The 12902-nt window shown below is 42.2% G+C and overlaps 1 protein-coding gene across 2 annotated transcripts in view; it reads left to right on the top strand.

Moving 5' to 3' along the window:
- Positions 1-12902, top strand: part of LOC145415318 (monocarboxylate transporter 12-like) — a 289935-nt gene that overhangs the window by 200701 nt on the left and 76332 nt on the right. For both annotated transcript variants that reach the window (XM_080284596.1, XM_080284595.1), the window contains one exon: positions 10399-11259. In XM_080284596.1, coding sequence (XP_080140722.1) covers positions 10399-11259 — 861 coding nt within the window. The remainder of the gene's footprint in view (positions 1-10398; positions 11260-12902) is intronic.

The raw sequence follows: 12902 nt of genomic DNA, 5'->3' as shown, positions 1-12902 counted from the left end.
ATACCTTTTACACCTCCTCCCCATATTTGATTTACAAATACCTGATAACTTATATTCCTCCCTGGTAAACTCCACACATGATTTCCACAGCCACTACATTACAAGACCACACTTTAAAAGTCGCCTTGAAGCTCATACTTCGACACTTGATCAGTGCATTCTCCAAGCAGAAAGGAAGGTAGTGGAAGATGGTCACTCTCTCCAGAGACAGTGAACACCTGACCATCTGCACCAGTACCAGGCATCAATTAATTACCCTCCAGCAATGTATCCATACTGAATCCTGGTGGAAGTTCATAGATTGCATCAACCATCAGACGAGTGTTGGATCCATATGGCATCTTATAAACAAGGTTGTCAGGAAAAAGCCCTTCAGTGCTCTCCACCACAGTCCAGCTGAGTACGCACAAATCGTATTAATGTATGGTCTGAACAATCACAAGAATGCAACCTTTCGACGTATTCAAGATGCACTCTTCTCCCAGCAAAATGTCTGCACTCTCCATCTGATGGCTCCGTTATTGAAGATAGATGAAGATGATGATGTGCTGTTAACTGAGGACGAATTGTGACATGCTTTCATTAGGAGTAAGGCAACAGCCCCCGGGGATGATGGCATCACTCACCGTGTCCTTTGCCTACTCCTGAAAGTCCTTGGCAGCCCCATGCTACAGATTTATAATCTTTGCTTCTGTATGGGATATGTACCTAATGTCTAGACCTCTAGTACGATTGTGCCATTTCGGAACCTGGTAATGACAAATTCAGACCTATTTCCCTCGCTTCCTGCTTCAGCAAGGTGCTCAAACGCATCTTCCTTACCCATCTCATGTTTCAGCTGGAGGACAATCTCTCACCCAGACTGTATGGTTTTCTACCACAAAGAAGCGCTCACCGTTGTCTAATGGAACTCTGTACCATCCTCTGCCCCACCAGTATTGTAGCATTCAGTGATCTTAAAAGTGCCTTTGATGCTGCAAACAGATATCGCCTTCGATCAGGTGGTGAAATTTGGTATCCAAGGAAACCTCTTGAGATGGATAAGGGGTTACCTCCTGCCAACAGAAGGAAAATGGTGTTCTAAGCCCTTTTCTTTTTAATGCCCTTATGCACCGGTTACTCTCTCTTCTTCTTAACATTCCTGAAACCTCTCCCCTGCTTTCAGCCGACTCCCGAAGCCATCTGTAGAACCTATTGAAGATTTTCAGAACAAAGTAATGAGATACATCCTGGGCTTTCCTATTTCCACCAGAATAGTCAACATGCAAACTGAACTCAATCTTACCCACCTTGTTGAGAGAATGTATGCCAATGGCTCTTACTTAAGTATCAGATGCCTTCACTCTCCTCATCTTGCCCCTCATTATTTTTGTGTCATCAGAACTTCACTTGACCCTGTTGCACCTCGACCTCCACTTCAGACCGGCATCCGCATCCTCGTTAATACTAGGGATGTGCCGACAGTATTTGGTATCGGTATCGGCAGTATCGGCCTTTTTTTTTTTTTTTTTTTTTTTTTTTTTTTAAGTGTTGGTATCGGTATCGGCAAGGTAAAAATATGGCCGATACTTCGATACTTTTCTGGTTTATTATGTGATTCAAGACACTTATGTTTCATGACACTGATAAACAGATGCTTACGATATTATGTTACATTATAATTACATGTATGATGTAACATTATCATATATCAATATTTTATATCGATTACTATATTGCTCCTGCATTAATAACACTCACGTTACCGGCATCAAGTAGATCAAAATAAAATCAAATAAAATCAAAATAAAAAAGTATCGGTATCGGCAAAGTATCGGCCATTTGTTAGTATCGGAGTATCAGTATCAGTGTCGGCTGAAAAGTGGGTATCGGTATTGGCCAACATCGTGGTATCGGCACATCTCTAGTTAATACAGCCTGTTCCATCCTACAAAGATTTGATTTTAATGTTCCCGTGGCAGAAGTGGATCATGGTCCACCCTCCTGGAGGATTCCTCATCTTTAAGTTCTGCTTTACTTCTTCCACCAAGGCAGACTTAAGAAAACAGCTAGCTCTGGAGACCATTTCAAGAGTGTCTTCCTCAGTTCCTGCCATGCAACATCTCTACATCAACGGTTTCCTGCAAGCAGAAGGGAGCGCTGGATGCGCCATCTACTCACCCAATTTGAACCCACCGGAGGGAGGTTGGGTTGGCCACAGACTACCGAACTCGTCTATCTCTACCAACTGTGAGCTACAGGGACTCTTGCATGCGGTTAGTTTCCTCTTTCAGAGAAGACTGAATGGTGTATTTATCTATGACTCTCAGTCTGCCATTCAAGCAATCTCGTCTCCAAAAGCCACATGCCACCATTAGTTCAACAAATCTTACGTCAGTTAGTTTCAGCTTATGAAAATTCTCATACCATACAGTCGGAATTGCAGCCAGTGACACTGTTGACCTTTTAGCGAAAAATGCTTATAGATTGCCTCTGCCTGATGATGCTACCTCCCCCTTCCTCTGCTACAAAATGAAGATACATTCACCCGTTTTTCTCCCTGCACTCCATCACAGGAACACTGAGTGGACTCACAGTGTGTCCATCCAACATTACCACCACTTTCGTCAGTTTCCTCCCAAGTATCGTCGACACGGACTTATGGTTTGCAGGCACAATGTTGTGTCTGCTCGACTTCGGCTAGGATATCACCCTGTCTGGCAAGTCTCTGAGGCGGGGACCATGCCTCGTGTCTCCTCCTGCAAACTATGTGACCGTCCTAATGCCAACAACCTTCAGCATTACTGCCTTGAGTGTCCCTCAGTCAGCGATCTACGGCCTCAGGGACAGTCCTAGACTAATATACAGTATGTAATTATTTGCTCACAGACAGTACGTTAGATTCAGTCTCATGCGACATCCATACTTTTGATGGATGCTAACCCCTGTATTATAAACTCCAATATATCTGTGTAACAAAACAGCGTGTCCTGCAGAACACGATTTCCTCTGTACACAATACTTGGCCTCATGGTCCTGTTACTATGTATGTCGCCCCTTGGGAGTAATATATTGATTTTAAAAAGTCCATACACACAAGACACCACCACAAGGTTCTAGCAATTAAATAACGAAATTGACAAGAGAATTACTACAAACAAAGCATAGAAAACAGCAAAACCTTCGTACAGAAGCAACATTCAGTCACTCCATTGGCCTCTCATGGCTTTACAAGATGTTTAACAGCATCACTGAACCACAAACAAGCACCTCCAAGATCCAAAGCATTGCATACAACATCCAACACAATCTTTCATACAAAGTACAAGCTAATATCGTTACTACTATGCAAACATAGTCACTTCACACCAACATGTATCGAGCTAGAAGAGCATTCTTCTATTAGGCATTGGCCGTCCTACCCACTCGACTACAACGTAACCCCTTTCACTCCACAACAGACACGTAACATTATGAAGAAAACAAGAACAAAGCCGAATGGCACCAGCAACCTACACCTGAAACTCTCAGGACGACATGGCGTTCAGGTCTTTACAAACATCAGCAACTAATCGTATGCTAACTGTAGCATTCCCAGCATCTGGAAACATGGAACAATCATCATTATACTTAAAATCAAACAAGGACTCAACACACTCTTTAGTATAGACCCATAACAGTGCTCAGTATGCCAGTGAATATAACTGACAGCCTAATTATCAACAAAGCAAACCTCATATCCATATTTCCCCCCTCATGGTATAGTTCTAGAACGGAACACTTTACAAACAGATTACTAACCACCTTCACACAGCACGCATCTGACAGTATTAACTTTATAAATCTCACGCAGCATACACATCTAAAAAAAAAAAAAAAAAAAAAAAAAAAAAAATTACCAAAGCTTTTGATGCCATCCCCCAACTAAAAATGATCACTAAAATACAAACATAGAGAATGTCACCAGATGCTGGTTTGCCAACTACTTATCAGGTAGACAGGCACATGTTGCACTCTAGGGCAAGTCATCAAAACAAAATGCTTTCCAAACTGATTTCCACAGGAATCCGATCTCTCGTCAATAGCTTTCAACCATAACTTACATGATGTATTATCTACACCCCGGTTGCCAACAAACATTGCCTCATATACAGAAAACATTATATACTATAACGTCCATACATCACATCACAGACACAACTTGTACACAGCAACATGATTACTCCAACCCATGAGTCCAGGTGCATTTCCTATTTCACACTTAACAATATACAAGTGTGGCCAGGTATTCGTTCTTTCCCTGATATCTCATACCTGTAATCTATAAATATGACACAGTCACACACGATCTCAGAATATAATCCTGACAAAATCTGGCTGCATAGCAACTACCAAGTTCGTAATTTCCTCATGAAACGTGTGAGGGTACCACATTTACAGCTTGGAGATATCAGAGTAGGCTAGATAGGAATCATGGACATAGATCAGGGGGGTGCGCTAAGTTTCTATCCCCTCCTCCCTACAATTCAAATAATTCAGAAGAATTGAAGAGTAAACCTACAGTTACCCTCAAGATACACTCATTACATTGAAATCGTTATTTCAAAAACAAGAATAATGTAACTGCAGAAAACGTAACATCAGAAAGCAAAACTGTAACTGCAGAAAATGTAACATAAGGAGATTTAAGTTTATCAGAGATGGCAAGCTCTGCTCTTCTGATGAGCACCAGTGTGATGAGGCAGTGGTGCCATACGAGTATATGCATACAAGTAATGAATTATGCTACTTCTCATATCCGCATGCTACACAATTGAAACTTTTTCTATACCTTTCCAATTTTAAGCAAACAGCTGTATCAGTTCATATTCCCTCTGTGGTGGCACTCACTTCTCTCTACATCTAAGTACTCTTTGGTCTCAGACGTCATCCCCCTCTCTCCACCTGGAATCACAATAAATCTGTACTAATATATTATAAATACCTGACTGTAATCTGTGTCGTGCACTCCCTTCACTAAAATCCTAAAAATTATGTTTGCCACTGGACCCATCTCCAAGGACTATATACAAGGCATCAAGAGGCAGTGCACCATCAAACTAATGATGCGTAGAGCAGTTAGAGGGGTGGAGTTCGAAAAACAAAAAGAAACACTCTCCCTGTGCTACAAATAACATCGGTGATGTCCTTTACCTCCCCGGCATTGGCCTCCATCATATCTAACACCCATTACCACCTGAAGGCCATACAGAGCAGCGCCCTACGCATCATCACTGACTGCACCAAAAATACTCCTACCGCTCACGTACACTCTGAAACCAATGTTCTGCCTGTTTGAGTCATATCCCGATATGAAAAGCAACAATTCTATGCCGTAGGTACTGCTAACACACGGCACCGACCATTATATGAAAGAGCCACACAACAAAACTAGACACGTACAGCGATCACCCACAATCATTAGCAAACCCTCTTCAACAACACACCACCTCCAGACAAAAATTCTAACACTAGCAATGAAGAAACACTTAAATACTCATTTCATTCATAAACCAATACAACACCTCGATTTGATCACTATACTACGAGCCTCCCCTCCTTCCACCTTACATTCATCCAACAGAACTAATCAAGTTCACTTAAAAGACTTAGATTGGAACATCACCCAGCTTTCCTCAGTTATCATCTCCAATTCGGGTTGGGTGGATTATATACATCTGCTTCCAAGAAATTAGGTGTGCTAAGCTGACTCCGTCCCTCCTTTGCCCCTGCACAGTTGACTTTATACGCGGGTTTTATTCACCCCTGTGTAGACTACAAATCTCTTGTGTGGGAAGGTTCCCCATATACACGTCTTCACAACAAAGTGGAGTCAAAGGCTTTTCATCTCATTAACTCTCCTCCTCTTACTGGCTCCCTTCACCCTCTTTCTCTTCGCCACTCTAACTCATTATCGCTACTTCAGTGGTCACTGCTCCTCTGAACTGTCTGCTTGCATCCTTCCTCCAGTACAGCGGGCTTGTAGCACCTGTCTAGCAGGAAACTCTCATCCCTTTTCTTTCCAACTTTCTAATGTAAGAGTTGACTGTTATTCCCGGTCTTTCATGGATGCAGCAGGTACATACTGGAACTGTCTCTCTTTGTCTGTATTTTCTGTTGCCTATGACCTCCATTCTTTCAAATGCAGTGTGTCCAGGCATCTCGAAATGAATGGATCTTGAATTTGGCTGTCAAATATCTTAAATTTTTTCTTGGAGGGAACAAGTTGCAGGTTTCTAGTCTTTGGCTCCTTCTTTCTTGCGATAAAAAAAAAATGTAAAATAGGCCCACACAACAAAACACACATAATGATACACTGTACAACACATACTGGTGTTGAAGAGGAATGCCCTTATGTTATGGTACTGATATAACTTTAGCAGCTCACCTGTCTGGTCATACAAAGTTCCACGACTACATCTCTGTTCCCCCAAAAGAGGACGGCGGTGGACTGCAAGGGATCGGTAACTTAAGCTTACAGTCCACCATGTTCACATTTCAGATAAACCTGAAGCTATTACTACTGCTACTACTACTGCTACCACTACAGTACATACCACACTGAAACAGACACAACATAAACGGTGTAAGAAAGTCATTGGACATCCTCATCATGGTAGCTTATCTGCAAACGATGTGTTTGCTTAGACAGACTGATCAAGATTAAGCAACACAATCCTCAGTAGCTACCTTCTCAACTGTATAGTAAGTTTCTGCTGGCTCCTCTTAGAGGCGGTTTAGTAGCATGTCATTTCATGTGGTCTCATATTCACACTTTACTGAGATGCCCATGAAGCAATGTGCAGACTCTGACTTTGATACATAGCCACTCCCACCTGAACTACTACATGCACTTTTCACCCTACACCTCAAAAGCTGACAGCATCTTACCACAGTGAGGCATGGGGAATAGTTTTGAATTTTGGTTTGAAAATGGATGCCGCATTTGCGTTTCTCCACTCAGTTTACAGGGGCATCATAGCAGGTTTCACTTCACCCCGTAATTTGAATGTGTGATAATCACCGAGTGTTGTACCATTAGGCTTGTCACAATGTAGAGCCACCTGAATATAGAAGAAGAGTAACAAAAACTGAAAGGGTGGACAAGGAGAAGTAGGAAGAGAGAATTGCAGGCACCTTGCCAAAAACCTTTCTAACAACTTAACCTCATCATCCTTCCCTCCTCTTTTCTACTCTGATGGTTCTGTAGCTATTTCTTCTACTGATAAAGCAGATCTCTTTGCACAGACTTTCTCCTCCAATTCCACCTTAGACGATTCCGGTGCTGTTCCTCCATCACTTCCCCCCTCTGACTTCCTCATGGCTGACATTAAAATTTCTTCAGCTGATGTATTTTCTGCCATCACTGGCCTCAATACTAACAAGGCATATGGTCCTGATGGAGTCCAACCTGTTGTTCTCAAGAACTGTGCTTCTGTGCTTACACCCTGCCTAGGCAAACTCTTTTGCCTTTGTCTGTCAGCTTGTACCTTTCCTTCTTGCTGGAAGTTTGCTCTCATTCAGCCAATCCCAAAGAAGCGTGACCATTCCCAACCCCCCAACTATCGTCCAATTGCTTTAACGTCCTGTATATCAAAAGTTTTCGAGTTAATTCTGAATAGAAAAATTTTAAGGCATTTTTCCTATCACAACCTTCTTTCTGATCGTCAGTATGGGTTCCCTCAGGGACGCTCCACTGGCGATCTTCTCACCTACCTTTCAGACTCCTGGTCATCCTCCTTTCGGGACTTTGGCGAAAGCTTTGCCATTGCACTTGACATCTCAAAGGCTTTCAATCGAGTCTGGCATAAATCTTTAATTTCCAAACTGTCCTCTTACGGTTTCTATCCTTCTATCTGTGCCTTCGTCGCTAGGTTCCTTTCTGGTCGTTCTATAGCCACTGTTGTAGATGACCACCGTTCTTCTCCTAGATCTATCAACAGTGGTGTTCCTCAGGGCTCTGTCCTATCACCAACTCTCTTCCTTTTATTCATCAGTGACCTTCTAAGCTGTACATCTAACCCTATCCACTCATACACTGATGACTCCACCCTTCAGTTTTCCATTCGGTTCCCACAACGCCCATCTCAGCAGTTACTTCAACAAACAAAGGATGAGGCTATGGCACACCTAATGTCTGACTTGGCTCGTATCTCTGACTGGGGTAAAAATAATCTGGTTGTTTTTAATGCATCTAAGACTCAGTACTTACACCTATCAATCCGACAAAATCTTCCACAGGTATACTCACTAATGTTTAATAATATTCAACTTAATCCTGCATCATCCTTGAACATGCTTGGGGTTTCATTTACTCGGGACTTATCTTGGAAAGATCATATTACATCTCTTGTAAAATCTGCTTCCAAGAGATTGGGTGTACTAAGCCGACTCCGTTCTTTCTTTACCCCTGCACAATTGTTGACTTTATACAGGGGTTTTATCTGCTCCTGTCTGGAGTACAACTCTCATGTGTGGGGAGGCTCCCCACATACAGCTCTTCTCAATAGGGTGGAGTCAAAGGCTTTTCGTCTCATTAACTCTCCCCCTCTTACTGACTTCCTTCAACCTCTGTCTCTTCGCCGCACTGTTGCATCTTTATCTCTTTTCTATCGCTACTTTAATGGTCACTCTTCCTCTAAACTGTCTGCATGCATTCCTCCACCTCTACGACGGGCGCGTAGCACCCGTCTAGCAGCAAACTCTCACCCCTTTTCTGTCCAACTCTCTAATGCAAGAGTTAACCGTTACTCCCAGTCCTTCATTTATGCAACAGGTCAGCTCTGGAACTGTCTCCCTCTGTCTGTATTTCCTGCTGCCTATGATCTCCAGTCTTTCAAAAGCAGTGTGTCCAGGCATCTCGAAATGAATGGATCTTGAATTTGGCTCTCTATTGTTTTTTTTTTTTTTTTTCTTGGAGGGAACTGTTATTGCGGGCTCATGGCCTTTGGTTCCTTCTTCCTTGCATTAAAAAAAAAAAGGAAGGGAAGATAAATGTAGGTTGCACTGCATGAAGTGAGTGGATGTTAGTCGCCCCCACCTACGTGTTCACTGCTCGGGACAACCCTGTATGAGCTGTTGCTTACCCGCAGTTGATGGGTCTGCTCGTCCAGAAAGACTGGGGTTGATCAACAGAAACAATATTCCAAAATTCGTCCACTCGTGTGTCGTGCCTAAGGCATTAGGTGGGATAGGTCACTTTTCCACTGACAGAAGTGGTGTTCCTCGGATCACTGACCTCCTGGACCTGTAAAATATGGCTTGGACATATATGGTAGAGCTACTATCCCATGCCCTGCACATTCATACATACATACAAACATCCTCCCTATAGTTTATGGAGCCAAATTGCATTAGCTGAGCGCACCTAGCATGCAAGAAGAAGAACGTGGTTTCGAGTGGAAATGTTGGTTGGGAGAAAGACACATGTAAAAGCTCGAATTCTTTATTTTCTCTAATGTATCGGGCTACACAAAGCCCATCTTCAGAGAGTCTGAACAAGAAGTGGGATAGCCAAGACATTCATACCCCTAGATATTCTCTCCCCAGTCTCATGTCGCAGCCTGATTGGCTACCTTTAGGAAAACTCCTTCATGCTACCCAACCCCTGATTTCAACATTAGTACTCTCAGTGATGTATACCTACTTAGGCTGAAAAATCCTTTCTTATGGACAGTCACATTTTTTATATGAATTAAAGTTGCATCCAACATTTTTCTTATTTGTTTTTCAGATCTTTCTCACTAAGTGCAGCTTCTTCCCACTAAGATAAAATTAATGATTGTGTTGATCTATGTGTAACACTACGAAATTAAATACTCTGTGACACGTGAATCAGCTTTGTGTTCTGCTATCCTTGTATCCATTCCTCGTCCTGTTTCCTCTACGTACTTTTTATAACATTCACTGTGCGGTATGCTGTTTACTACATTGTTCTCATTTTTACTTCTGATCACTTTTGTTTTGACAGTTTCTCCAGTTTGGCGTCCTGAAGATACTGTGATCTTAAGGCCTGCCTTCTGTAGGCAGTTGTTGACAGCCAAAGCTTTGAATGAGCTGGGGACAGATACATTTACGGGTGTTGTAAATCAACTGTGGCGAGTAGCAGAGTGCATGCCCCGGGTGCTGTACATTTTCTGTGCTGTTAGGTCGTTACTCGTGTGCTACAATTTTGGGGGAGTCACTAATTAGACATAATTTTCCCAGGACATGCCTGCCTATATCATGTCACCAAAACTCACATATACTCCCTTCGCAGAGTTAAGGCAAGGTACTATAATCGTATATGTAATGTGATATCAAAATTCATTTTTTTTGTTTACACTTGTAGTCCAAATTTCAATATAAAGCCTAAATGTAACGCAAATTTTCCTTCAACAGGTATTGGTGCAGGACTGGTTGTGAGCTTGTCATACATTGTGGTGTCGCCATACTTCGACAAGCGACGTGGTATGGCCAACACTGTGATGGTGGCAGGGTCACCAATTGGACAGATGGCACTGGCGCCTCTTGTACGCTACCTGTTGGATCAGTACAGCTTCAGGGGAGCAGCACTTATTTACAGTGGACTCATTATGAATGCATTAATTGGAATAGCTTTCTTTCATCCCGTAAAGTGGCATCTTAAACCTGTGCATGAAGATTCAGGTGAAGCAAGACAGATATTGTTGCATCAAGAGAATGGCAGTCCTTGCTTTCGGAGCCCAGATCACCATTCGACCCAATCACTTAACCAACAAAACACTTTAGAAAATGCTGGGAATCTGAAGCAAGTTCAGCTTTTAGCCATCAAGCAGAAGTGTAAAGGGTCTTGTGTCTCACTAGCATCTGCTGATATTACCCAAGAAATTCCATCCCCGAGTATCATGCCCTCATGTAACAACAGTGAAGACTGTCTGAGCAGAGCAAAAGAAGGCATTATGATGAGACTATGGAATACCTTTGGCCGAGTTATTCGAACAACAGTATCAAATCTCTCACTGCTTTCGTCCTTTCGTGTGTGTATCATTGCTTCCACTTTCATGATGAGCAGCGTTTCGTTTCTCAACTTTACCATGATGGTGCCATTTGCGATGCACGCAGCCGGACACTCATTACGGGATGCTGCTTGGTGCATCTCCATCCTGGGAACTGCCAACCTGCTCATCCGCTTTGTGGTATCACCAATGTCAGATTGGAAGAAGTTCAGCATTCGTGTGTGCTTTATGACTGGATACTTCCTGAAGGCTGTCGCTGTGGTTGGTAGGTCTAAGCACTCTGTACTATATGTTGACAATTATCTTAAGAGCTCTGTATGTGAAAACACAATAGTACATCAAAAATAAAATCTAGGAAGAGAAGAGAGAGGAGCCAGCCTACATATCCGTTTTTTGGAGAAAAATATGTGGAAAAGTTAATCTACTTATAATTCAAGCTAATTATTAAAAGTATATTCCTTTGCTTCAGAATAAAAAAAATATATAAGCTTCCTTCTTTGAGGTTTCATTCAAATCAGTGTAACATGATTTATCCTTTGATACAACTCAAGTCATACTGTTTTGTAACGTACTTTGGTTCAACAAATACTGTAACTGACATTTATTTATCCCACCACAGTCTATTTGTTTGTGATAAGATCAAGGTACTGTTGAGAGTAGCCTAATTTAATATTACTGTATCAGTAGTAGTAGTACTATTGTCGTTATTTTTAGTTATTATTATTATTATTATTATTATTATTATTATTATTATTATCGTTGTTGTTGTTGTAGTTGTTGCTGTTATTATTATTATTATTATTATTATTATTATGATGATGATGATGATGATGATGATGATTTCCTGTAAACCAGGAAAGCAGTTACAACGCTGGGTGGTAACTTTATAACCAACCAACACGTGTTCCCTACGTGACAACGAGTGGATTGGCGGAGGGTTAGTGCCCCTCCCCGCAAACAACTAACTAAAAATACGAACAAGAAGCCTCGGACCAGGACTGACCAAAAGGTGACGACTAAAGACCGAACAAAGGACATGGTACGAATCACGACATGGAATGTAAGGGGTGCAAATGAGGAGGTGAAAGAGAGATTGTCCAGGTGCTTGAGGGTGCGAAAGTGGATGTATGTTGATTAACTGAAACTAAATGGGGAGGTGAGAGTGTGAGAGAATGGGAGTATTGATGGGGTATATGTGAGGGAGTAGGTGAGAATGAAAGATGTGTATTGTTGTGAGTAACAGATGGAATGGGAATATAAGAGAGTATGGATCAGTTGGCGCAAGGATTGTGTGGGTAAGATTGAAAGCTGGACTACGAATGTGGTCGATTGTGTGCGTGTATGCACCAACACAAGATCGTGCAAGCAGAATGAGAGAAGAGTTCTGGACAAATGTGGAAGCATGCATGGAAAAGTTTGAAAGGACTGAGTGTTTTTTATTGGAGATATGAATAGAAAAGTAGGGATTGTAAAGGTGGATGGAGTGGTTGGTGAGTGGGGTGTGCCTGCAGAGATGGATGAGAATGGCAGTGCTTTAGTGGACATTTCTGCCGGGAGGGGGTTGGTGATAGCCAATACCCTCTTCAGACACAAAATGATACATAGGTATACGTGGCAAGTGATGAGAAGGGTAGGTGGTGAACTGGATGAACGGAAGGCAATGATTGATTATGTGTGTGTGGATGATAGGATGAGAAGGTGTCATGGATGCAAGAGCATATAGAGGTTGGAGAAGTGGATTTTCTGACCGCCACTTGGTGGTGGTCAGAATCAAGGTCCAAATGAAATGGAGAAATAGAAGGGAAGGACAGCAGGAAGTACTGTAGTGCATACAAGGAGAGTGGAAAGGTTACAAGAGGATGGAAAAAGGCAGAATACATGAGCGAAGTGGAGGAGCAATTGAGTAAA

This window comes from Coenobita brevimanus, chromosome 102, assembly GCF_032717465.1.
Source record: "Coenobita brevimanus isolate Jiangsu-jjx chromosome 102, ASM3271746v2, whole genome shotgun sequence".
Lineage (NCBI taxonomy): Eukaryota > Metazoa > Arthropoda > Malacostraca > Decapoda > Coenobitidae > Coenobita > Coenobita brevimanus.
The sequence above is the reverse complement of the archived record's forward strand: the minus strand, read 5'-3'. Positions and strand labels throughout refer to the sequence as shown.